This window comes from Vanellus vanellus (assembly GCF_965231255.1).
Source record: "Vanellus vanellus genome assembly, chromosome: 4".
NCBI classification, from domain to species: Eukaryota; Metazoa; Chordata; class Aves; order Charadriiformes; family Charadriidae; genus Vanellus; species Vanellus vanellus.
This window is the reverse complement of record NC_138909.1, coordinates 74357027-74384977: the sequence shown is the minus strand read 5'-3', so window position 1 is coordinate 74384977 and position 27951 is coordinate 74357027. Positions and strand designations below refer to the sequence as shown.

Sequence of the window (27951 nt, the reverse complement as noted above, 5' to 3'; positions counted from 1 at the left end):
CATACCTTTGTTAGCCCTTCGTATTTTCCATAATCTGTGTTCTTGAGCCACTCCATCAGCTTAGCATATCGAAGTAAATCTCTGTGAAATGGATGGTGATTGGGTAATGTCAATTCAACAGAGTGCTGGGCAAGAGTAGAACTCTGATCGTGACCCTTTGATAAGAGAAAGTATTAAAGTAAATCTGGAAGCACTATACGGATGTACCAGAAATTTCCTGAAAAACTTAAAATGAAGACAGTATCTCATTCAGAAAAACAAAAAAGCATCAAAATATCTTGCATAGAAACAAACTCTAGAGATACAGATAATATGGACACTGAGATATTATAGTTGTGGCAGATAATGCATCTTAGTAAGCCTGTTCACTGTAAGGCTCTTGCTGTTTACCACTTTGCCTTCATGGTGAGGCAATTTGGCATTTTTTGCATGCGAACACAAGGTACACCTGAGTGAAGATTTAACGACAAGTGTTCAATTGTTTCTAAAAAATTCTAAGAGATTATTACATTACTTCTCTAAACAAACAAAAAAAATCCATAGCTGCTTCTTGTAAAGATATTGTTCCTGTATACCGTAACACATTTCAAGTCCCCAGTCCATTCGGGAAGCAAGCAAGGTAACACAACAGTTCAGCCACGGAGCACAACACACAACAGTTAGCCCTGGATTAACGGAGGGGAGCATGGGACTTAATTTCAAAATGGCTTCAATGTGTTCTGTAAAGTCTTTTTTACCAGGCTTGCAATAAATACAGCAACAGAACTTGATCTTAAGTATAGTTTGTGCCATGGCAGCACAAAAGGAATGTCCTAATTGGTCTCCAATTCCTGTGGCATAACATGCGGGTGGTTTATGCAGGTCAGTCAGTATCAGTCCCTGACAGAGAAAGCATTCCTGGACACTTCCAACTTGGATAGGACAAGTTGGCAGAATATAAGCTATAGAGTTTAAAAACTGTCTTTTCACGTCTTTATGTTGGAACAGAAGCCAGTTTGGATCACAGAGTCAAAAATAAAGCGACTTCGGCTCACCCTTCTCTATTGTACTGGGTACTAATCAGTTCAAGTCTTTGATTAAAAAAAGCCTTAAAAGCTTCCACAATACATTCACAGATTTTTGTCTTAAAAAAAGGAAGATGAGAGCTGTGGTACTATTTGGAAAAGAATAGCCTTTACTAAGTAACGCAATGCAAACATGCCAGCTTCTGAATAAAGCTGGAATTCTTTTTTTATATCCATCTTGAACACCCACTTAAAGTCCTGTTCTCTTAGCTACACAAACTGAGACAAAAATGGACCCCAAGAAACAAGTGCTGGACAGCTTCATTCATGTATTCTCACAAACAATGGGGAAAGATCACACTGTTAATCTCCCTTCTAAAAACAATCTTGCTGTCTGACTCCAACCAAAAGCTAACTTTGTAAAGTGCAATTATTGCAACATATAATTTGGAATTGGAATCCAGCCAGCATTAGCCACACAGCTGCTGATTTGATTACTGAGGTCACACTCGATACCATGGGTACTTCTGGGCATGCATAGAGCAAATATTTTCAACAGATCTTTGATGTACTTTTATAAAAACTAGGTATAGAAAACCATTTATGGTTCTCTCTCCCGTCCCCTGGTGTGCAACATTCCTACAGCATGCGCTCTAGTGTTCAAGTTCATTACAGTTTAAGATAATTTACCTGGTGGCTTTCACAGCTTGCTTCAACTAAGTCAATCCAAAGGCTAGTTCATACTACTACTAGAAAATACTCAGCTACCCAAATTTTTATTGCTTCTTTCATCTAACAATTTTATTCATGTCCCTTTATTACAAACAACTTTTTATTTTTGCCTAGTAGTTGCATTCTTCAGAAAGCTAGATGACAAATTTCCTCCCAAGAAAATTTCTCTTTCCAAGCCAACTTTTCCACAGGACTACTCATTCTGGTTGTCCTAAATCATGTCCTGTTCAAGTCTGCTCCAAAACATTATGGAGGTTCTAGGTATACCTTCTTCATCTAATTAACAGGCTTCCTCTCACTGCATATACATTTATGCTAACTGTTACCAAATGATACTGCAAGTTTGTTATTCAACTTATTTCATAGTTTCGAAGCTTCAAACTATTTAATGTTTCAAAGGCAGAAAGCCCAGAGCTGCCTTTTAATTGAATGCTGAACCTCATTAAAGATTTATTTTATTTTTCTTAAGTTATAGATTTAGGTTAATTGAATATTATTAGGACACAGTAAAGACAACTACATTAACTGTTAGTAACAGTTACTGCAAATGGTTTTTAACACTGCAATGAATGGCAATCCAAAGTTGCATTTCTGTTTAAAACTTTTAAGATTTATTCTCATTTTTATGTAAAGGAGATGAAGCACCTTAATATCTTGCAACAGTAGTTTGAATCACAGCATTGGGTTTGTGTGCTTTTAAAAAAAGAATTTCATACTTCTGAGATAATATAATTAGGCCGAAATGGCAATGCAACTTTGGTTTGCCCTCTAACGAGTTCTGAATCAGAATACATCTTGCTTGTATTAGCAGCTGCCTAGACATCATTGTATTTTCATTTACCATTTTAACTTAGAAATCTTTGTCTGCCTTAGTTTTTTCTGCAGTGCTTTATTTTTTTTTAAGAAAGATTCTAACCAAATATTGCAATTCTTCAGATGTTAAAGGTAACAAAGTATTCCAGTTAGACTTTTCAAAAATATGGGACCGAGAAATTGCTATATTCTGTTCATCAGACTAACAAAACAAGGTAATTTTAGTAAGATAACACAAAAATCTGTTAAACCTCCAACACTTGAATCCGTACCTCAAAATGAAGTGAACGATTTTTTTTTCTTTTGCAACAAGCCAAAAGGCTTTGTGAGGCTCATCTCTTGCAGTTAATGAACTCTTCCTGCTTAACCTTACAGCGAAGTCATATTTTTTATTTGCTGATTGATATCTCACAGCTAATAGCAGGCAAAAACTTTCCAGAGGGAAGTTTATATGAAAGACAATAGTAAGGCCACTATTAGTACCAGAATTTAAAAAAAATAAAAAAATTGCAAATTGGTAACAGCATTCTCAACAGCACTGTAAAGTCTCTTAAGAAGTATTTAATCTAATACATGTAGTATTACTCAGCAATAATAATCTCTTACTATTTTTAATAATGAAATCCTCAGAACAGAACATCAGAAAAGACATTCTGTTGAACAGCCACTTTCATACGCAAGTCCAATATTTAAACTTTGTGAATGCATTTACACAGGACTTACACAGCATAGCTTCTACTTGCTCATTTAGAGGCCAGGACACACAGTCTGTGCTCAGTTTTTCAAATGATTGAAACTAGCAGGAGAAACATGTCTTAAGAACAGAAACTAAGGCGAAAACTTTATCATGCTGTAGAACAGGAATTCTTCTGCAAACTGAGGAAAATATAGGAAGTACTTATCTTTGCCATAAAAAGCCAGGCTTGTACTCTCAAATGTAATTTTCTATACAATTACCCGGCATAACTCTATTCTATTTTCTGCATACAGTCTGACACATAAAAACGAAAACTTCTAAAATGTTGATTGTACTAATATGTATAAAACCAGAATTCTTTTTCGTTTACAAATATTACAATTTCACATAATTGTAATGTGTACAACTGTACAGATATGGCAATTTCCTGGAAAATATTTTTCCCTCCATACATCTCAATCTGTCTCTTAGCAATTTCTGGAGATCAGATCAGAGGAATGTTACCTCAAACAGATAAACAAAGCATGACGGCTGATAAAACACCTGGAAGTGAGAAGAAGCATAAGTCTGATGCTCTGCAATTGGTAATTTCTTTTGTAAAGCCAAAGATGCAGCTGCTAGTTAGATAAGTCAAGCTGATAAAAATTAGTTAGAAAAGCTTGTATCAAACCCGATGTACTCACTGGAACTGAAACATAGTAGGACCTGTTATAGAGTTGAAGAAGTGTCTGAGTAAACTAGTTGGAGATAAAAAAATACAGACATTAAAAAAACCTGATGCTAAAAAAGACATCCAGCCTGTAGGAAACAAGTCTCACGACAGTGATTTCTGAATATTTCAAGTTAAGGCTCAAAAATCAAGGTTTAGACATTTTACTTTGTATGGTTTGTTTGGTTGTTTTTTTTTAATGCCCCTTGAAGTTCAGACAGCAAGAACTCCAACGTTCTCAGCCTCTGCCACCCTTAAAAAAAAAAGTCAATGCTTTTTCTCCTCAATTAATCATGCTTTACAACTAAATAAATTCTTATATATCACACGATGCATTTAATTCAGATAGCAAACCCGCTAAAGAGAGATGCTTTTTTATAATGTAAGAGATTTCTGTAAGCAACTATAGTTTGGTACACTTAGCAATAGCTCTGCTTGGAAGTGCCTCTAGCAGTCCATTCATTTACTGATTACACAGAAAATGTCCAGTTTTAGGTGGATTATTCTTCTTCTCAGGAAAAGTTCATGACCAAAAATTTCATATAAAATAGTAAGAAACAATACCTGCTGAACAAATACGCTGTTCAAATGACTGGCAAGTCTCCGTGCAAATTGCTCGCGCAAGTCACTAAACCGCTGCTGTTGCTGTTTCACTGCATGAAGCATATCATGTCCTAAAAACAAAAAAGAACTTCACAGAGTACAAAATATATAGTAATGTATCATACGTGGGAACCAAAAGGACTAGAGGTGACAATTCCCTCAATCTACAGAAACAAAATCTGAGACTAGTTGGAAAGGCACATAAAAGCAAAGCAGTACCATAATAAATTTTGTATGTTAGACTGTAGTCTAACAAAAACATTACCTGGACGAAGAGCTACATTCATACACTGCAGAAGGGCATCTGCTGCATTAGTGCAGGCCTCAATGCCTCGAGAAGATGTCAGATCTCCCTCCTGAAGGGCCTTTATATGACCTTTAGCCAAATCCATGTGATTCTACAAAATAATGAATAGTACTGTCCATAAGCAAGCTAGTTTGCTAAGCTGAACCAAGAATAAATACAATTCCATCATTATAAAAACTTACTGAAGTCAGTGCAATAATAAAACAGAAAAATAAAATTATTTTAACTGAACCTCATATATGGTTGCTAAAAAGGGTAGCACCCTAAAAGAATTTTATACCTGATGTGAACAACCATAGTAAATGATAAAAGTGCTTACCACTAAGAACTCTATCTCTGACAGTAGTTTCACATTATTTGTGTTGCTGAGATGGATTAGATGATTGCTTTCTGAAATCTGATCCATTTGCTCTTTTACACTCTGAAGCATTTCTTCATAACTGCTCAGCTTTAGCTCAATTTGGTCAACTTCCTTTAGAGCTTCATCCAGCAACTTCATCAAGATATTCACCTGTTTCTCCGAGGCCATAATTGACTGGATATTTGCCTGTACAGAAAATTAAGTCACAACATTTTAAGAGACATTTTTATATCTCAAAAGCGTTCTGATATCTCCTTCTGTCTCTATTACTGTCAAATAAACACATTCCAAAACTCTTTATGAAAGAGACAACACAATATAAGCTCATAGTACTTCTCATTTAAAGTGTTATTGAACACAGCAGTACCTCAGTCTATGACACTTCATTTCATAAAGAAAAGATATAAAGCCAAAACTTTGCTCAAGCTCTTCGAACTGAAGTATTGATCTGCACAAAAATAAAAAACAAACAATAATCCCTACTATACTGGAATATTTTTAGTTCAAGAACAACAGCTTAGGTGATAAGGTCACATTTTCTATTGCAAGATCAGCTCTCTCTATGATAACAGCCATTTTCAAAATATAGGAGTAACATACAACTTGACAATTTGAGGAGGTTGCTGACTGTTCCCTCAAGACTATATCCCCTGCATCTCCTTAAGTTTTCTAAGTGACCTCTAGAACGTTAGGTTGTTTAAAAAGCAAAATAGCAAACAATATGGTACTGTTACAGACAGCCGAATACTGCAACATTATCAGACTAAACCAGGTTCCTAATTACACCAAGAATAGTATTTTAGGCATAAGAGTTCACATGCATGGACATGAACATCTATTCTCTCTCTCCCTGCACCTCTGGCTTCAAGAAGGGTATTTGCGGAATGCCTCCCTTTTTTCCAACTCCTAGTTTGAAAGCTTGTACCTCACCCCTGAAGGTCTGGAAGGTAAAGAGCAAAGTTGAAGATCTTTAAAATCTGATAATATGATGTAGCTCTGCTTAGGAGCAGATATTCATTTATATTTAAATATGCGGCAGAACACATTAGCTACCTTTTCAAAGAACACTATGTAGTCAGTATCAATGAAAACAGTTGAACACACTGTACATTAAAAGAAATGTTTACCCCATCTAGCACTTGTAGCTCTCTTGACAACTTCTCTGCAAAGGCTTCAGCATTAGAAATAGCATATTCACACCCTTCCATCATTATTTCAATATCCTGTTCCTCTCTTGCATTTAATTCCTGGTATTCATCCACAGCTTCTTCATCACCTCCTGCTACACTTTGATTCTCTCCACTTGGAACGGATTCTTATGTAGAGAAGGGAAATAAAACACATTAGCAAGTGCAGAAAGTCACAAGCATTTTAAGAGTACTTCCTTATGTTCAACTACCTTTAAGTAAATGACTCCATTAAACAACTTTCATAACAAGCACCTGCTACCTACATACACTTTTTTTCAAGTCTCAATCTTCCAAGGGCTTCATTAAGATTTCCCAAACTGGTTCCGAACAGTGATGTCTTCCAAATTATGCAACATAAGCAAAATACAAATAGCCACCTTCCTTTATTGCATGGAATCAACATCAGAATATATTACACTATTATGTTAGACTTGTTAGCAGAAGATCAGTAGAAGTTAGATTCTCTCTTTTGGCAGACAGACACTGAAGAGGTAAAAATTATCTTGATGCAGGAAAATCAGTCCTGAGGTAAGTGAAAATTATATAACAATGCTTTCATGAACTATGATTTCTCATGGCAGAGCTTACTTAATTCACAAGCCAGTCAAAGGCTGACAAATGATTTACAGAACATTAACACAGTCCAGTCAGAAAGTGTTTAGGACAATTGAAACATCTTTCTTATCTCTAGCAACTTGATAAGATACCCAAAGCACTATTTAAAAAAAAAAAAAAAAAGAAAAAGTGTATTATTTAAGAAAAATTGCTACAAAGCAAAATAAAGGAAAAAGGTGTTACGCACCTTCTGCAACTTTAGGCAGTTCTGAAGAATTAAAAGGTATGGAAAAGCAGAGGAAAGGAAGCAGAGAATGTTAGCTAGACAAAGCATGAACAGTGTGTATATTTAAGTGGCAATAAGTTTGCATGTTTTAATATCACACAAACTTGAAAAGTTAGAGGTTGTTTAAAACCAAATTTCAGTCAATACCAAAATACAGAAATGCTATTTTCCCTATTTTACATTTCTAATTCAAGTTCTTCTGCACAAGCCAGTCTAGTATTAAATATCAACGCTTTAACCACTTCTGACAGACTCAACATGAGATACACTAACTCACTAGGCTTTACTAAAAAAATTTAGCTATTAAAAGATAACATGACTGTAAAAATATTTAATACAGCACGAGCGAACAAGATACAAAGACCTCTCAGCAACCAGTCACGTAAACTGTAACAGGGTCCAGCAGAATTTAACATATGCTTCACAGTTTATAAACTAGAAATCTGATATAAAACCTCCTATAACCTTTAGCATGCTACTGAAGCATCACTTTTTAAAGCATTTTTCTAATTCAGGGGAAATGAAAATGGGAACAAAAGCAGATTCATTACACATTTAGACCTACCAGATATTGCAGGTAGATTTTATTTCATTCAAGAAATAGAGTGTCTTAGAAACACAATAGGCTTATCAATATTTAGAACTTCATTAATGAACTATTCTGTCTTGGTTCTCAGTTATCTAACAGAAAATCTGTCATCTAGTCACCTTGTTTATATGAATACATAGAAAATATAAAAAACTAATATTGAATAGGAAAACACATCAGGATTAGGATTAGTATTATTTTTAGTATATTTGTTTTACATCAATAATTATTAAACTTTATATTTAACATACAGTTGTAGAAATTTACCTTCCAAAAGCTGTGAACTAACATTAATAAAGTCAATTTTCTTTCTAAGATATCTCTGATTGAGTTTCCAGATACATGAAATGAAGGTGTTCTTTTCCACTGTGCTGCTTGCAACCCATTTGTACACTTTGTCAAAATGCAAGTCAAATTCAGGATTCTCCTGCAAAAGATGAGATATGTTACAGGCTCAACAGTCAAATGATTCTCTGAGAAGCAGAGATTGTTTACTGATTTAATTATTGAGGTGACAGGATAAAAATGAAACTACAAAGATGCCAACCTTAAGCTGATACACCAACACTGGCACCCTGATGCACCTTAATGAAGGTGGTAAAACATCAAAAGCAAAAAACCGTGATCCACGCTATGAAGATCATAGTATTTTGTCACGCCAGCTAAGGCAACCATAACACATAATACAGACATCTGTAAAAGTTTCAAGAAACATTTGACAGAGCTGTCTGCCCTGAAACACTGTCCTTAGAATGACTTATGCCTTGTGTTAGCCTTCTGAAACCAAAAAAGGTAGCTGGAATTACTGACAACATATACAACACAATGCAAGAAGACTTAGGGGAACAGCAAGGGAAAAAAATTATAAGCACTTTATGTATTTTATAGACAGGATAGTATTTGATAGCACTGAACAGGATAGAAAAGACCATTTGGTATTTTAATGGTAAAAACCTACTATGGAAGTATTTTCAACTAGATTTATTGTCTGATGGGAACATTGTTTTGATAAAATTTGATTAAAGTACTTTCCTTTCTACAGCCACTTATGAAGTCAGTAGGGACTGTAACTGGTGATAGTCTGTTTTAAAGATCATATTCCAAGCATTTTACAAGGTCCAGCCTCCTTCTGATGAAAAGTGTTATTGCCTCAGATACATATTAAATTCTTACTTATATATAGTTTGTAAAAACTACCTTTGCTGCTACTTATTACTTATATTGTCACTACTATCTGTAGAAGCAGGCTGCATATGAAACTGAACACAATGGGAAATGGTATTTCCTGTACAGCACAATAAATACAGTTCTGTTTTTTTTCTGTAGCTTATATTGATAATTACCATACATTTCTATACAAAGAGTATCATTACATAAAATTTGAGTCTCCTGACCACCAGTGCACGAAAACCCTGTGTAAAGAGTTGCCTAGGATCACATTTAAAAACCAAAACATAATTGTCAACTTTAATTCTGACATTTTTTAATGAGAAGGTTTGACATTCAACATTTGGTTTTTGAAAGGAAATTTCAAAATTCCTCATTAGAATGGTATATACATTACAGCACATTTCTGAAAACAGTTAACCGAATACTGTTTTGCAAGAAAAAGCCCCAAAAGATGGTATAATTTTAAGCGGAACCTTAAAGTGAAAGAAGCAATTCTCTAACGTGGTGTTTAGGAACACCAAGGAAAATCTAAAATCTAATCAAAAAGTATGTGGATAACTAAAATAACAAAACATATTTAACCTAAACTTGGGGATGAGGAACATCAAAGAATTTTCAACTTTATAGTTTTCTGCACTATTCTTCCAAATCACCAGTTAATAGAACATTAAACCAGACATCACAGAATGAAGAGTTTTCACCTCTGCCTGTTTGCATATTTTAGTTTATGACAACAGGTGAATTTAAATGGCCAAAAATAGGTCAATCTTGCTGTTCTATGGCAAAGACGACGTCAGGACTGTACACTTTCCAACAAATGGCCAATGTCGTGATTTGGAGAACAAATATAAGAGCTCACCTTCAAGCTTATATACTGCTCATTAAGTGTCCTAGCAAAAAACATTACATGTATCTCAATGTCATTAGTAAGACAGTAATGAATTTTCTAAGGGGAAACTAAGCTTAGAGCAAAAATTTGCATAAGACTTGAAACAAAAAAGTACTGGTCCTTCGCACAAGCGCTGTACAGTCACTGAGAGATCACTACAATAAACAGGGCAGATATACAGAATATTGCTATTCAAGTATATCTAGACTACTCTTACGCAGTTTATCAGGGTTATATTCTTGGAAAAGCTGGAAGAAAACGCAGGCATAAGCAGCACAGAAATGTAGCATCCTAATTAATGTTATCAATCTAAGCTTTAAAGCAGTATCAAGGAAGTTAATTCTAACTTGGAACCAAAAGGATGTTCTGAGCAGAGCACTAACTGAAAGATAAAAAAAAGTTACACGTACTTTAACAGCATCTTTGGCATCAACAACAGCAAGATCTCGAAGTGCCCATGCAGTCTGCCTTTTGTAGAAATCTCCCTTGTCAGATTTTTTCACTTTTACCACATTTACTTGCACTGGTCGTTCCGTTGTCACTGTTAAATGAATTAAAAGAGTAATTTCAAAATGCACAAATTACTTTAACATCTGTTTCTGCTGTATTTCAACTTCTGAAATGAATTATCTGGGGTGGAGGTTTCATAATATTTCTTTGATGAAAAAAGACCCTTTGAAACATTTTCATCAACCAGATATATGTCTCTATACAGCTTGTAAAGTAATGAACCCAATTTACAGATATTTCTTTGATACAGCAGGCCTCAGACCATGGCCACATAGCTGACAAAGTAGAGGTAATTTGAGATTATAGTCAGAATAAAAAAAATTTCTGAGATTCCTCAGTCAAAAAAAAAAAAATCTGGCAAGCTAATTTATTGACAGATCGCCCTAAAGCACCTACTTTTTTGAAAAGTCATAATATAAAACATATACACTCAAAGGAACATTAGAATTCATTGCAATTACTGTGCCTTCCCAGAGCCCTTTGCCTTGGATTCTAACCAGTACTCTGTATTGCATTTTATTTAGGCTGATCAGCGTAGATGGCTACTAAATCCCCTTTAAGGACTATGTAAAACATGCTTCAAAACCCCACCAGTCCCACACAAATAATTTTGATTCTTTAATTTCAAATTAGAATGAGATCTGGGAATAAAAGTACAGAAGTTTGTTTCTCTTCTAAAGTAGCAACAATGGAAATATAAGCTACAACTGATTTTCTTCATTAGAAATGGAAAGTACCTGTTTTATAGGGGGCAGGAAAAAATATTGTTAATAAAGGTAAGAGAAATGCAATTAAAAAAAAAAAAGTGAAGACAAGAAACCCGGTGTGGTATTACTATATACCTGTGGCACACAAAAAGCAGTTTCTCTTCTTTTTGCCTGCTTTGCACACGTTCACAATGCTCAATAAGCGTTCATCATTGGGAGTGAAAATATCCCTCTGTAAAGCATGCTTGATTGCAGTCATTTTTTCTCAGCTGAAATATTTTGAGAGTCATAATACATTCAGGCACATTTAACACATCAAAAAAAGAAAGAACCAGTAATTTACTTACTGCAACTACAGTATTTTGAAATTAAATTTTACGGGTAACTTAATGAATAATAATCTAGACAAGCAGGATAGATAGGTAGAAGACCAGCCCACTTTAGGAAAAAGTCCAAGATAAAGCTTACTACCTTACTTCAGTTCGACAACTGTAATTTATCAACACTAGGATGATCCTTCTGCCTAATATAGTGGAGAACAAAAAGCTGCTTCGTAGTAAAATAGAATGTGACACATTAACAAAAGTTGAAATAGGGATCAAGAAAAAAGACTCCCTCACTAAGTAGTGGAGTTTTAGAGTACTTTTAGAATGTGTATGAATGCTGCGGATTCGTCAAAAATCAGTATGAAGACAGGTGAATAAAAAAACCCCAGATATAGGCAACAAATCTCCGAGTCTCTAGAAATACAGCATTGGGTTTCTTTGTTTTGTGTTTTAATGTTTTGCAAAGACCTGTTTCACTGCTCTTGCCAACTACCACTTACTATTAAACGTAACAGGCTGTTCTTCTTCCTCTTTACCCTCAAATGAGGGTCTGGCAATTGTTACAGTAATGAAGAATAAAGAAATCCATCTTTGCAGTTGGTAGAAAGTTTGACTTCAAGGCTGTCTAGATCTGAAAAGGACACAACACAATTTTGAAAAGATTAAGTTTGACTAGTTTGCTACCTTTTCTTGGATGCATGGACTGGAGCTCAGAAATGGAACACTTTCTTATCTAGCAAGGGAGTAACAGGGTATTTCAAAATGAGAAAGAAAGTAAGCATGTACGCTTAGTAATAAATCAAGGGATTTCTTCCAGGAATCAAGTGCTGACCTTGAACCCTGTACTCTAACCAAATGCTAAAAAGTACAGACTTCTGCTGAAAGAGAGCAAACAGACATTACTTATTCACTCCCATAGCCTGTAACAGCAAACACAGGAGATTGTACAATGTTATCAAGTACTGCCCTTTAAACTATATCTGCCAATGTACCAGAAGATCTAATGTCAATGATGTAGTTGCATACCAAATCAGACCATTAGGTTGCATGAATGAGTTGCATCCACCATTTACAGTAAAAGTACTTTCCTAACAACACCCAAAAGTTTGCTTTCTAGTTTTTCTCCTCATTAATAATAGGGTTTTAAGGTGATTTGAGGGAGGTAGAGGAGCAGAGAAGGAGGCAGAGAGAGACTGGGGTGGTGGGGAGCAGTTGGATTTGCTCACAGGGTTCCCCCACAAGTGATTCACCTCTGCAGTAACAGCAGCAGGAGACTGCTGGTGAGAAGAAGGGGCTGTAAGAAGAGAAAGCTGTTCAGATTTCTGGGATGCACTGACAAATGGTTTGTTTAAAAACATTCACTGAGATTTTTTTTTTTGGCAATGCCTTCAAGTAAGTATGCAACATGCTCAGAGGAAAAAATTTGTACTTCTAGCATGTTCATTTATGACGAATAATTTGCAGAGGTAAAATAAGACCAACATGAAATTAACCATGCACCAGACAAGAATAATATCCTAAGGAAGTCACAAAATTCTGAAAGAGACTTCAGAGATAGATTTCAGTATAATCACCTGGTTCCCTGGCAAAGCAGTCTAGTCCTCACCAGATATTAGAAATCCACAGCGGGAAAGGATGGGATGACACCAGCCAATACTCAAGCTTGCAGAGATCAACCAAATAAGAAAAAACAAACAAACAAAAACCAAAACAAAACAAAAACAAAAAAAAAGCTCCAGAAAATTAAGGAATTGGCAATATTCACCTGATTCAGAACAGTTCCTCACAGTACAGAGAGATTCTAGGTAGACTAAAAAGAGCAACACTTAGACATCACATTTCAGTGTTTTTATTTAAACACAGAAGCTCTAATATTACTCTGAACTTGTTCCTTAAAATTCTGCGTGTTAAAAACACGACTAATACACATCACATGCTACACTGCCTGATGCTGAGGCGGTATGTAGAGTTAAATTTGAGGTTGGATTTTTCTCTTGGAGATGCTTGGGTTGCTTCCTCTGACACAGCAAAGGCAAAGAGGTTCCCTTGGCACTTGAAACAGAAAAGGCACCAACTTTTCTTTAGTCTTTTACATCCCACTATGCCTCTCAGCTCAGCTGGCCACCACATCTCTCACCTTAGGGAATCTGGTAGTTTTAAAGATTAGTAACCCAAGGGCTTTGGGAAAACAAGGGCAAATATATCAAGCTGGAATAAGTATTTCCAAGTGTACAGAGCTCAGGACATACAAAGAAATGCTGTTTATATCACACCCCTATGGCAACGTAACACTCCATAGCTGCTGTCTAACAATTTTCCTCCCCTTTCATCAAACACTGGGCTCAGCTTCTGTTTCTCAAATTGCATCAGGTTGTCATTCCTGTTACTCTTCAACAGGTGCACAAGACGAACATACAAAACACCAACAACCACCTGCATTTCAGAAACATCCCCTTTCCTTCCTGATTTAAGATTTGACTTTCTGCTATAAATCACATTCAGACTGCTGTAAGTCACCAACTCTCCCATTTCAGTGCTAACACAAGTTGTCCAGGTTGTGCAGAATATACCTTCTTCATAAAACAGAACACGGTAAACCCGAGATCGAAGACTTGCTCTGACGTGTAGTCCAACTTCTGTTACAAACTCAGCCCCCTTAGCCACAGCCACCAAAACCTCCGCAATGTGCCAGCACTAAGCACATCATTAAGTTCTTCACAGAGGAATCCTGCTGTCCCAAAGGAACCAGAACTAAGCATAAGGAACTGACGATACAGCTGCTTCCTCAGAAAAATGCTTCAAGAGAGCTGAGAGCACATCAGTCTAACAAACCCTCTTAGACATTGCTGCATTTTTTCCCCCCAGTAATGTTACAAAGTGTCGGCTACGTGAAATCTCCCAAAGCCATCACATCACCGTCATAGCCTGCCCAGGAAGGATTCAACAGTGCTATGTGGTAAGGCTACTCAGTGCGCGCTGCTGGGCTTCTCCAAGCGTGCGAACAGGGCAGCATGCTACCCCTGCACCCTACCAGGTTAAAACATAACATGAGAGCGTCGCCTGACTGTAACACCCCTGGGAATTAATCAATCAAAAGACTGAACAGGAAATCTCAGAAGAGCCACTGACAGCAGCGGCGGCCTCCCAAGGGCCCCTCTGCCACCAGCTTTACTGCCTCCCACCCGAGTCCTGCAGACACCGCCCCGGAGATACCCCCCCCACCCCCCCGCCCCAGCGCACCCGCCGGCGGCAGAGAGCCGCAGCCCGAGGCTGGCGGCCCACACACGGCCAAGCCGCCCCGCGGCGACCGGAGGGGCACGGCCCGCGGAGGGAAGAGCCGCAGGATCCCACACCCGGGACGGTGGGAGGGAGATGCCGGGGACGCTTAGGCTCTCACCGCGGAGCCCGAGTCGGGACAGGGAAGGGGAAGAGGCCGCCGCCACCTCCAGCCGCCGGGCTCCGGCCGCAGCCCCCCGCCGCTCCCCGCTGCCCAACGACGGTCACTTCCGCTCACGTGACACCAGCAGCGAGACGGGCGGCTAGGAAGTCCGCACAGCTCGCGCCGCGCCCCCTGCTGGAGGAGGTGGGCGCCACGCCTGTAACGGCCGTAACGGCCGCCCGGGGAGCGAGGCGGGGAGAAGGGCGTCATGGTAGAGTCATTCGGAAGTGTTATGTCTAACCGAAGACGTAGAGGTACCCCCGGGGTCGAAGGACACACACAACGCATTACAACAGGACAGTATCTTCGACTTTGAAATGAGCGGTCCACCTCCAGCCCTGCTGCGACGCAACTGGGCCACAGCTTCAGGAAAGCCACCCTGCAGGAAGACCCGAGGCGGCTGGAAGAGTGAGCTCACAGCAAGTTCAACGAGGACAAGTGTAAGGTTTTGCGTCTGGGAAAACATAATCCAGGAATGCAGCACAGGTTGGGATCGACCCGGCCGGGGAGCAGCTCTGTGGAAAGGCACCTGGGGGTCCTGGTGGGCAACAAGCGCAGTATGAGTGAACAGTGTGCTGCTCCGGCAAAGAAAGCCAACAGGATGCTGGGCTGCACCAACAAGGGCATCACCAGCAGAGATGAAGAAGTCATTATCCCGCTCTACTCAGCGCTTGTCAGGTCATACCTGGAGTACTGTGTTCAGGTTTGGTCCCCGCTATACAAGAAAGATGTGGACAGGCTGGAGAGGGTCCAGAGAAGGGCCACCAAGATGATCAAAGGACTGGGAAGTCTGCCAGATGAGGAAAGGCTGAGAGAACTGGGTTTCTTCCGCCTTGAGAAAAGAAGGCTTAGGGGACATCTTATCACCACGTTCCTGTATTTAAAGGGTGGCTGCAAAGAAGATGGAGTCACATGGAAAAGACAAGGGGTAATGGGTACAAGTTACTCCAAGGGAAATTCTGACTGGACCCAAGAGGAAAATTTTTCACAATGAGAACAATCAGCCATTGGAGTAATCCCCCAGGGAAGTGGTGGATTCCCCAATATTGGACACTTTTAAGATTCAGATGGACAAGGTGCTGGCCCATCTTGTCTAGACCGTGCTTTTGCCAAGAATGGTTGGACCCAATGATCCTTGAGGTCCCTTCCAACCTGGTATTATGTGATTCTGTGATTCAGTGAAAACCATACAGATTTTGGCTCTACCCCTTAGCAGAAGCACCCTGAATAACCAACAGTCTTTGACGCCAGTGATAATTCAGAGGGAACAGTTACTCTGTGACTAGTGATAATAAAATTTAGGATTTGGCATGTAACCATGAGAAATGATGTCCAAAACTGGCTGTAGCTACTTGTAGTCACTGCTGAATTCAGTGAGAACTGGAACTACCTTCCAGTTCAAACTTTGCTGTGACAGAGGTTCTCCACACGATCAATATACTTCACTCATTTTTAGCATTATTCATGTAAATTAATATAATATTTCTTCGAGGCTTTCATGCAGAGTTAAGGGAAGGCTGAAATCATTACAGATTACTTGAACTGTATGATTTATTCACATTAATACACCAGTACCTACTTTAAGGTAGGGTTGATAAAATTTATTAGCCAAGCCATGACCAATAAAGAACAGAAAACGTGTTTTCCAAGTTATTGTCATACATTTGCAAAACATGGAGTTTTAACATGTAAAACTGATTTCATCATTCCTGTATCATTTTTCCACTTGACTGAAACCATTAAAAATTACTGACCAATAGAGTCTTGCTGAATGTACTTCTATTTTCTGACTCATAAAACAACACGGTGTATACTTCTATAATATATCATTCATGAGGTCCAAGGTTAAAAGAGAAGTTACAGTTCGGTAATTTCTCAATTCAGCCACCAAATGTAACTGTCTCGGGCTAGATCTATAAAGACTGGACAAGGCAGCCATAAAAGATTGGACAAGGTTTCATAAAGCTTTTGGTGGTGGTGGTCAAAGCCCTTCTATTTTTCTGTCTTTAGCTGTGAATTCTGCTTCAGGGCAAAACCCAAAATGTAGTTTGTTAATGCTAAAATGTGGTTACACATGCTAAAACTGCTGTGAGATCATCGTATGGAATGCACAGTGCCATTCTCTCTTCCCCTACTTCAGCTTCCTGCAGATGCTCTTTAGAAAAGGGCTTTGATCTTCCGATGCTGCCTTTAACTCACGACAAAATATTCTTAAATTACATATTGTAAATTATGTAATACAATCCCTAATTTTGCTGCAAGATAATAGATTTATATGTTGAAAGTGAAAGTATTGGGGAATAGGTAGATGATGGGGGAAGAAGTAGTATAGGCTTTCGCTGGGAAGAGCTGGGTTACTATATGTGTGGTTCCAATATACAAAGGAGAAGAAGAATGAGAAATGACCCAGAAGGCACAGTCCAGACCAGACTCCCTGCTCTGTTTCACTTCCAAAATTATTTTTAAAATGCTGCATTGGTTTGTATTTGCTTAATTTAAGATGCAGGAAAAGATTAGTTATGCATGAAAGATAAACACACAGGAAAAGAGTCCTTGTTTTAAATATAAGTTCATGGGTCCTAGATGGGCAAAATTATCTTAAATCCATGAACTCCAGTAGAACTTTACCAGTGTATTTTTTTTGTTGATACAGAACTATCTTATCTGAATGATGATGTTAAATGCTTTTCATAGCATGGAGCTGCAGGAAACTGATGTATTTTTTTAAGTATAGAATAAGATAAACATGGTATTGATAAATGCTACATACAAAATATTCTCAAATTCTTTTTTCATACGTTTCCCTGTGTTCTTAATTCTGATGTTGGTTAAAGAGTTAAAAAAAATACACTCGAAAAAAAATCACCTGTCCTTTATGACAGCCTCTATTCTCTCTGCCTCTTAAACAAGTGAGCGTGAAGTTCTGTTTGCTCATTATCACTCTTCTTCATTTTCAGGCTGCCATATTTTTTCTTGTCTCTGGAACAGGTATGGCTGATAACAATTTCTGTGTTCTGAAGAAAATCCGCATTATATCCACAACCTCAAGTATTAATTCACTCCATCATTGAATTGAAACCTTTTATAAGAACACTACAAATGCATTTGTGATAATCTTTTACTGCTGTAAGTTTCTTCCTATTCAGTTTTGGAGAAGTCTTCCAGGAGAAACAGGTGAATCGCCAGACATTGTATTTCAGACTACATTCTGTATATCCAATGTCAGGAAATGTAATGTAGGAAACAATTCTGCATTAATTGAAGGATGGGCTATTTAGCCTGTCAGGTCTTTACCATTTATAATTTAGCGTATTCGCTGTCTCCTGTGGTGCAGCTGTGCTATACTAACCACAGAGTGACAGTCTCCCGCACCTCAGGACCAGGACTTTCCATAGTGCAATCAGGCCACTCTCTCAATTACACAGCGTCTTGGTATTTGGCATCTTATAAAGAACTGTGTAAACGTAAAGAGTCCCTAGGTTAGGTCTGAAAAGATCTTTTTAAGTATTTTTCCTTTTGATAATAACTGAAATAATTTACACAGACAATGTCCCTTTTTCTCCTTTCCTTTTGTTTAGTCTGATCACCTAGTGAAGAATGCCTGAAACACTATGTTATTGGACAGAAGAAATGCCAAACAGATTTTAATTGCATATTATTCCACATAAAATGCGGGCTTATTTGTCTTTTAATGTAGCTGGTTTAATGTTTATACAGTAGAAGAATAGAAAGATATAAACTAGTGATGCAAGTCCATTAAATATGATCGAACATTATAGTAATTTTTAGCTTATCAGTTTCTAACATGATACAGACAATTATTGGTCAGGAATTCACTATACTTGTACTTTATTTCAAAAGAATGCTCTGAAGTTATTCTTATTAGAGGTTCTATGTTTTTCTTACAATTACAAGATGAATGATAGGAGCTTTTCCACCCAGAAAATGTTTCCTTGTGACTATTAAGCAAAGAATTTGTAAACATTACAGAAAACATTGTGACCTCCACAATTAATACACAGCCCAAACAAGACAATGTATCATAGATAACAGTAGTCTGAATTACGCTTGCTGTTGAAGATGGGTTTGTGGAACCTGGATGTTGGGCAGATACTTCTTGTAGCTATGGATCAAATGTTACAACACATATACTTGCGCAAGATCATCCCAAAGACATTCTGAAAAGAACAACTGCATTTCATAAACAATTGCTATAAATACAGTCCTTCTCTCTAATACTATTTAGGTGGCAGATGTAAGACTTAAATCCTTACAAATTCCAGAAGATTTGTGTTGCCCACATAAACTGCCTTCACAACCAGCAAGGTATACATAACTGTTAAGATCTGGGTTAGAATGAATGTAATTTACAACATATATCAAGAATAAATATATAACTTCTGCAGATTGGATAATCAAAGGTATGGCCTTTCCTATATACAAGCAATAGGATAACATTTAAAAAGTAAAGTAGAAAGCTGTACATTTTATACAGTTTTTCAAATACGTTCTCCCTTATTTGATGTTATTCAATTTTGAATCCAAAGTACATTTACACAAATGTTTTCAAAGGTGGGAGTCCATATGAAAGACAACAGTGAAGTACGAGTCACAGTACCCTTGTGTGACTGTCCCGTTTCACAGATGGCAGGTTCTGGGAGAGGACAGTAACCAGCTCGTGATTTCCGAGGAGCTATTTACATAGGTCAGCTTTAGGTCCGTAGCTGGTTTAGTCCGGAGCTAGTGTCCCTCTATTCTCTTGGCTGCCAAAAGAGAAAGGAAATCTTCTCCTGCAGGACGTTCCGACCAAAAGCTTCTCTGAATGACCTTTTGGGTTGGTGTTTCTTTATTGACTGTGGGGAGAGCAGCCAGCTAGCTTAGCTGGCTGACGCTGGGCAATATCGCCATGCTGCTTATTGTCAGCATGGTTCCTCTTCAGCTCTTGCTCAATACAGCTTTAATTCATCCTCTCTTTCTACTGTAATATAATGCTGTCACAAGTCCAGCCGTTATTTTTTGTCATGGGTGAGACCTTCCAAACCGCTCAGTAGACTCCACCCCATGTTCAATGTAACTAACAGGTATTTAAGTAGTGCACTGAGTATGCTAACACATAGCTAGAAACTGGTGAAAATCACTCTCATAATTCTATGAATTTTGCAGTCTGTCACTTGGCTACAAAGTCATTGTAGTAGCCAACAACTCCAGAGTATTTTGTTAACTCTTGCTCCAGAAGCGAACAAATAAATTCCGTTCCCTAACTGGGCCTGTTTGTATACATAAGCAATAAAGTGCAAGGAAGATGTTAATGATATAAAAGAAAAAAAAAGTTCTGAAAGATCTGAAAAATAAAGCAATTCTGCTCAAGAACATTGATTTTTTGTTTCTAGGACAGTATCACAATAAATGGGAAGGCCAAAGGGAGTACTAAACGTTCTGAGGGAAAAAAAAAAAATAACTGCACGGGTGAAGAGTGGGCCCTGTGGTACTCGAACACCAAACTCCGATTCATCAGGGTGAGGATTTGATTCTTGTATTGGTGTAGGTGTGATCTCTTTAATGGAGTTCTATATTTCAACACATTTGAAAATGCAAATGTGCATCATTCTTGTACAGAACTCATTTGGTGGCTTTCTTTTTTCTACTTCCATGATATAAATTAACTGTTAATGCTCTTAACGCTTCAAAATATTTCCGGCTATTAATGAAAGATAATTTATACCTCCATGAACAAGCAATCACCACTGACCATAATTACTGGCCCTGTGTTTAAAGTCTTGTATATTTGTAAGTATTTGCCAGCATGAGGCCCTCCTAATATATATAAATGAAGGGTCAATTGTATATGGAAAAAGTATGTTCCTTTTTTTACTTATATGTAAAGTTAAATAGCAGATGCTGCATATTACTTACTATCTTTTTGATCAGATGATTTCTGAAATGCTGGTCAATGAAAGTCAACCGGTCACCTTAATGTTAGAAAATGCATCTTTAGGACAAAGGACACAGGGAGAGGCATAAAAGGTTGGAAGCATAGAAGCATATCCTCATAAGTACTAAGCAATCCCTGTTGTTGGATGACCAGATTGAATCATCATTTAGGTAGGTGTCATCAAAGTTCACAATCTTCAAGTCCTTCTTAAGGTACATTTCATTCAGTTTGCTTAGCGTTCGTGCAAAGGTGTATTTAGATGCACAACTATACGCTTCCAGATTGTAGACTTTGTGGAAGTGCATGTCGAAATATGGATTATCCTAAAAAAAAATGGAGACAATGAAATTACTACATGCATTACAGGTGCGAGAACTGCAACGTGTTGTTCTCTGCCCAGCTAGCTTCAGGGCTTTTTCTCAGTTTGATGGACTCTAAAGGACTTTGCATCTTTCTGCTGTTCACACTAAAAGGTCTTTTAAAACTTTACAAAGTAGCGGTTTATAATTAGCTGCTGTTCTTTGCCATTAGGAGTTTTGACTGGGTAAAACTTTCAGAGTTTGGCCAAGTGATACGCTGCACTTTATTGGGATTGTACAATCTTGTTTTGAAACGAACCATTTTGACATGTTGCCTAAAACACACTATATGAAAAGCACTTGCCTTGAACTATAACAATATATGCCTGTCAGAAGAAGAATATTGATTGCCCTTCCTGCCTAAATTGTAATTCTCTGTGCTTTCTGGCTCTTTGGCACAATTAATCCCAGCAGCCGCTAAATTCTGTTAAAGTCTATGGATTTTGAATATTTATAGCAGTGTTAATCACCCTATAATTATGAGTTTGAGGTTCATTTAGGCTTTTCTTTAACCAAAAATGAGACAGATTTTGATCATCCCAGTTGCGGAAGGCTGAATCATCTCTAAAGGGTATTTCAGCACAACATCTCAGAAAAAAAGCTGAAGTAAATTCATACAGGCAAGCGATGAGGAAATCCGCTGGCTGCCTTGGCAGGGGGAAGGGACAGGAACATCTCCAGAAGCAAGATAACTTGGAGAGGGGATGTAAAGGATTCTTAGTTTGGGCTTTTTTTTCCCCTCTGGCCTAAACTGCAAAGAGCTCACAGGGCTCAGGGATACCCTGAAGCTGAGCTCTCCTCCTCCATCTCCCAGGTTCCTGGTTTTGGACTGGAGGGTGATGTGCACCAAAATGACAAATGACCACGGTTTGTCATTTTCCTTGGAGCAAAGCTGTTTCATATTTACACACAGGAATACACAAATATTTAACTGATGCAAGTAATGTGAGATTAAGCTATGTGAAAGAGGCGCAATTCCGTGAGCCGGTGCACCAAATGATGCACTTGCAAGACGTTTTACACATTCACTTTGTCACACAAAGAACAGGTTCATATGTTCAAATGGCAGGGTCACAGTCTCCATAAAAATATTTAACGAAATTTTGTTTTCAAATGCACATCAAAACCTGTGGGATTAATTCCAGTTTACACTGGGAGCTGCAGGTGGAGAACTTTTATTCCCAGTTATGATGAACAAATTAGGAAACGTCCAGCTTGTCCCTCAGATCTCAGCCAGAGAGGTGAAGAAGATTACAACGAACAAGAAAATCTTTCTGTCCTCTCCCTCACCAACAGCGCAAATGCAATGTGGAGCCTCTCACATGCAATAAAACCAGAATTCCTTGGAGGCTTGATTTATTTTGTTTTTTACATAACTTTACTTTTTAGATAATACATTTTAACAGTTGTATCCCAAATTGCAGCATGAGAAAAGTATACTCTAATATACGTATTTAATATACTTACAGTATCTGCTTCTTTTCCATCAATCATCTCCAGATCTTTCAAAAACCACTTTTCAACTATTTCATATTTCTCCTCTCGATCCACTCGCAAGTGTTTAACCATACATATTTCTACTTCTTCACTTTTAGTCACTGCAAGAAAAAAACAGTTCGGCTATGCAAGCAAGTACTTCCCGAAAGCTCCAATAACAAAACAATTAATCAAACTACATTTTAGATAATAACCTAAATGATGATGGGCAGGGCTGTATAGGGCTATACTGGACTTAATAGTTTTATTTTGCCCAGGTAGTAGGAATAGCACCATGTTCTCAGCCAATAAAACCTGTCAGCTTTTAGCAGAATTAGGACTTACCTTACCCATCCTGTGAAAAGAGAATATTGTCTGTGCAAAAGCCTTTCATGTGAATTCACTAGCAGTGCAATGAAAGCCTAATTCTGGCACTGGATCTGTGTGGATAATCCACTTATCCTGGTTACTTCTAAGGGGAATCTTTTGGGGTGCTGGAGTCAGAAAATTGGAAAACTGCTACCAAGGCTCTGTATTTATGTGACTTGTGCTATACTTACCATTTTGTGGATGAAGTTCTCTTCTGAAGCCATTACTTTTTAAAAATAAAACTCTTATTTCCCTATGAAATATGTAAGTAGGCCACTTAACAAAAATGACTTGGAAAAGAAATTGAAGTCCTGAGTAATCTGCTCTGGGCAATCCTGCTTTGGCAGGGGAGTTGGACTAGATGATCTCTAGAGGTCCCTTCCAACTCTGAAAATTCCGTGATTCCATGAAAATATCTCTTAAAGCTTCAAGTTGCCCAGTGCTACCTTCGTAGAAATTACTGTTTTCCAACTTAGGCAGGAAATGAGAGTAAAAAGAGCACCAAGACACTCTTTGCAATAACTACCATTATTAATTGATTACATTGAGTGCTGCATAGATTGGATTTCTGTAACACATAATAATGAGTGTGAAAAGCACCAGAGCCCGAACAATCTCCTGCACGTCCAGCATGATGACTGCAGAGCAGGCCACTTCCCCAAGCCATCCGGTAGCCTAAGGTAAGGGCCAGATGTCACCTGTGTCTGAGGAGCATTTTGACAGCATGGCACAAGGCTACAGATGCATGAGCAAAATTCTCTTGTTTCTAAATGCTGCCTGAATTCTTGAAAACCCGTTGTGAAACTTGACTGTTTTTATCCTATTCCTGTTAAAAGATCTCTTACTTCTCACCCATTTATAAGAAAACAGTTGTTAAAATAAAGACAAACAAAGGATATGTGTTGGAGATATGCCTTCTTTCCATCGCAAAGAAAAACAGTGGAAAATATTGAAAATTATCATAATTCCTCTCAGCCTATAGCTTCCCTGCCTGAAAAATACAAATCACTGTTGCTTTTTTTTCTGGTCCTATCAGTCATAGTTGCTTAATGATTTCTAACCAAAGAACCACCACTGTATTATCTTCCATGGAGAAGTTACAAAGGTTTTCATTTGCAAGCAAATCTAGTAGGCTAATCTTAGAAAGCTCTCTTCATACTTTCAGTTTCTCCCATTTCGTTTACTTGTTTGCTTGCTTGTGAGGGAGTATGTTGTCTCCCTCAGAGTTAAAAGGAAAGAAGCCCAAGCCCCAAAGCCTGTCAGAAATATGAGGCGATGTCCTAGTGGCCCCCAGGTCCCACACACTGCCACTTCTCTGCCCTTCCTGCAGGAGCAGAGACTGTATGACATAAGGACAGAGCACAGATGTGTTAGGAATAATGAAACCAGGAGTATGTCCTGCCTAGTGGTGAAACTTGGGAGGAACAATTTCAACTTAAAAAAACACATGTATATTTCTTTACTTTTCCTGCATTTTACATATTGCTCATTCTTGCACTCAGTTGACAAAGTTACAGAAAATTTAATTTTTTATATAGAACATGAGCGCAGACCTACCATTTTATTGTATTAAACTCTAAACACTTTTCTTGAGGAGAGCACAGCTATAGCAATGCCTTCATAGAGCACAAACTATTTCTTAAAGTCTTCCATGAACTCAACACCTTTTTCAGAGTCTCTGTTGGACAATACGATGTTATCCCTACCATTCTTCTCAGGCGTACCGCGACGGGCTTGTGAAAATCACAGAATCACAGAATTATCAGAGTTGGAAGGGACCTCTAGAGATCATCTAGTCCAAAATCCCTGAATGTATCTGTATTTCAGCTTTATGTTCTTCCAGGGCTTATAAAGCATTTAGTGAAAGGATACTATTGCCTTCATGCAAGAATTGGGACTTGCTATTGTGAAAAGGAAGGGAAATAATGTTGGGCACATGGCACAAAAATAAGATTGTTCAGTTATCCACACCAAGATTTTGTTGCAATATAGATTCCAAAAGGCACAGACTTCTCAAGTTTTGCCTATAGTTTGACTGCTAATATTTTTTTTTTGTTATGGTAATTTGAAATCAACAGGAATATACTGAGGTTGCATTGCAAAGATTTTAGATAATGTGTTTTGCTGCTACGGAATCGCAGCAGATTACAGTAGCTGCTGGCAGCCGGATGCAACCCATTGTTCAGAATCAGATTTCCACTCTACTCACCACTTACTTGACTATGTCTGAATATATTAAGAGAGTTTAATATTGGATATGGGAGAGATCCTGCTCTTAATACTCTACATAAATTTTCCTTTATGTCTTCAGAGACTTCCAATCAGTTAATCTGATTAGAGGCTTTCTTTATGGCTTGTTCTCCTCTACTTAAAGAGAAATTTTTAGTGAAGATTTTAAAAGTACGTAATGTTATTTCTGCTCTTTGGATGTTTCATAACAGTGAACTGTTTAGATCTACCACATGCAACTAAACATACTTCTACCAGATAGTTTTATAAAGTATGAATCAGGTTGCTATTTCTATACATTTACAAGCTCTATGATTTTCAGGAGTCCATTTCATAAAACTATTTTTACAGTTCTAAAATACAAAGCCTGTTCTACTAAAATTACATGAGCGCAGGGAACATAGCTTGCTCAGTATTTCCTGTAATCTGTAAAACAAATTAAATATTCTAAAGACTTCAGATGTTTACAAAAATAATGATCACAGGTTTCGGTTGACATCATCCCACATTGGATGTTAACCCAATCTATGTCTCAAGTACATAGGTTATTTCTACCTGTTATATATATTTTGAACCCAAAGAGGAAACAGACTGGAAGAAGCATTCACTTCAACCTAAATACTTGTGGATGAGGGTACTTCTCTTTTTCAGTATCTTTCAGTGTTGTGAAATAAAATACATAAATAAATAAAAACATCCAAAGAAGCTTTTCTGAAACCTTGTTTTAGAAAGGTTATGAAACAGATACACTTGAAATCAAATTTAGCAAACAGCCAGGTAATTAAGTTTATCAATCACAGCAATCTGTTTTACTCACAGCTCGTGCTAATTACTAACCCAAATGTCTATTTATTTAAACCACCGGACGAGTTTATTGTTACCAAAGTAATTGGGATGATATGTAGGACATCAGACCGAGGCAAGGGACAGTGCAAAAGCTCTAAAAATCACAACCGTTTCCTGCAGTGTGAATGTATTTGAGCCCCAAACCCTGCAGCTGGGGACCCCCACGCACCCGTGGGCCCCCCCGCATCCCCACGCGCCCATGTGCACCCTCGCATCCCTACGCACCCGTGGGCATCCCTACGCACCCGTGGGCACCCCCACGCACCCGTGGGCGCCCCCGCATCCTCACGCACCTGTGGGATCCCCCGCATCCCCCCGCACCCGTGGGGACCCCCGCACCCCCAAGCGCCCGTGGGCACCCCCTCGCCCCCCCGGCACCCGTGGACACTGCCCCGGTACCTGCGGCGCACAGGTAGCATCGCTCGGCGCCCGAGCCCTCCTCCACCTCGATGAACTCCTGCAGCCTCAGCCGCCGGGGACCGAACAGCCTCTTCGCCAGCTCCTCCTTCACCAGCGAGGACATCGCCGCCCCAACTTCCCCCCCCATCCACCGACGAGACGCCGGGTGGCGGGTACCGGCCCCCCGCGCCCCGCAGCCGCCGCTCCGCGCACCCGCGGGGGACGGCGGCGGAGGCTGCCCCCCGGCCGCGGGGGAGGCATCGCTCCCGGCGGGGTCCCGGGTCCCGTTCCCCCTCCCTCAACCCAGCCCGGCCAGCCCCCTCCGCCACCGGGACCGGCCGCCGTTAAGGCTCCGGCCGCCGGAACGGGGAGAGGCCGGGCCGCGCATCTCCCCGCCCCACGCGTGTCCGCCCTCCCTCCCTCCCTCTAACGGCGGGGGAGCGGGGTGTCCCCAGGCGGGACGGCCCTGGGAGATGCCGTCGGGGCGGCCGCCCCCCCCCCCCCCCCCCCCCCCCGAGCCGCCTCCCTGCCGGTGGGGGAGAGAATGAGCGGGGAAACACGTGAAGGAGTCGAGCGAAAGGCAGAGTACCAAAAAAAAAACCCAAAAAACCAAACCCCAAAAAACCCAAAAGGGGTTGTCATTAGTGCAAATGTTTTTATCAGTAGATAAAAGAGTTAGTAGGAGCGAGTAATTTCTTCTAAAAGGAATTAGATGGCCTTATGGCTGTTGGTACTGTGGCTGTGCTAATAGCTTTATGGCTAGTAATAGAGTTAAGGGGAAAATTAGGTAGAATTGTAGAACCATAGAATCGTCTAGGTTGGGAGGGGCCTTTAAGACCAACAAGTCCATCCATCAACCTAACACTGCCAAGTCCACCACTAAACCGTGTCTCTCAGCACCACGTCTACCCGTCTTTTAAATCCCTCCAGGGATGGCGACTCCACCACTTCCCTGGGCAGCCTGTGCCAATGCTTGACAACCCTTTCTGTGAAGAATTTTTTCCTAATATTCACCCTAAACCTCCGCTGGCATAACTTCAGGCCATTTTCGCTTGTCCTGTCTCCGGTTACTTGGCAGAAGAGACCAACCCCCACCTCACTACAACCTCCTTTGAGGTAGTTGTAGAGAGCAATAAGGTCTCCCCTCACCCTCCTTTTCTCCAGACCTTATGCCACTCCTTATAAACAGAAAGACAACTCACCTCCATGCACCAGGAGTCCTCGGAGGGCAGGTGCAGCCTGGGGACCAGAGGAAGTGACCATCCTCCAGATGCTTACATATGTGAGGGGTCTGATACATCAGGCATAGAATCATAGCATCGTAGAATCGTTTAGGTTGGAAAAGACCTTTTAGATCATCGAGTCCCACCATTAACATAACACTGCCAAGTCCACCACTAAACCATGTCCCTAAGCACCACGTCTACACTTTTAAATACCTTTTAAACATCTTT

The 27951-nt window shown here is 39.2% G+C and overlaps 2 protein-coding genes across 3 annotated transcripts in view; both read right to left on the bottom strand.

Moving 5' to 3' along the window:
• Window positions 1-14924, bottom strand: part of EXOC1 (exocyst complex component 1) — a 31381-nt gene extending 16457 nt beyond the window's left edge. The window contains exons 1-10 of one of the 2 annotated variants that reach the window (XM_082482775.1): window positions 14846-14924; window positions 11258-11391; window positions 10316-10446; window positions 8114-8273; window positions 6354-6541; window positions 5185-5412; window positions 4824-4956; window positions 4520-4629; window positions 3930-3983; window positions 6-155 (exon numbers count right to left, since the gene is read on the bottom strand). In XM_082482775.1, coding sequence (XP_082338901.1) covers window positions 6-155; window positions 3930-3983; window positions 4520-4629; window positions 4824-4956; window positions 5185-5412; window positions 6354-6541; window positions 8114-8273; window positions 10316-10446; window positions 11258-11381 — 1278 coding nt within the window. In that variant the 5' untranslated portion in view covers window positions 11382-11391; window positions 14846-14924. The remainder of the gene's footprint in view (window positions 1-5; window positions 156-3929; window positions 3984-4519; window positions 4630-4823; window positions 4957-5184; window positions 5413-6353; window positions 6542-8113; window positions 8274-10315; window positions 10447-11257; window positions 11392-14845) is intronic. The other variant, XM_082482776.1, reaches the window with a different exon arrangement.
• A 5954-nt stretch (window positions 14925-20878) lies between these two features.
• EXOC1L (exocyst complex component 1 like) lies at window positions 20879-26621 on the bottom strand (the record flags this gene model as incomplete). Its single annotated transcript, XM_082482557.1, has 3 exons — window positions 20879-21142; window positions 22646-22776; window positions 26498-26621. The coding sequence occupies 3 exons, from the start codon at window positions 26619-26621 to the stop codon at window positions 20879-20881; spliced, it is 519 nt and encodes a 172-aa protein (XP_082338683.1).
• Window positions 26622-27951: the final 1330 nt, after the last annotated feature.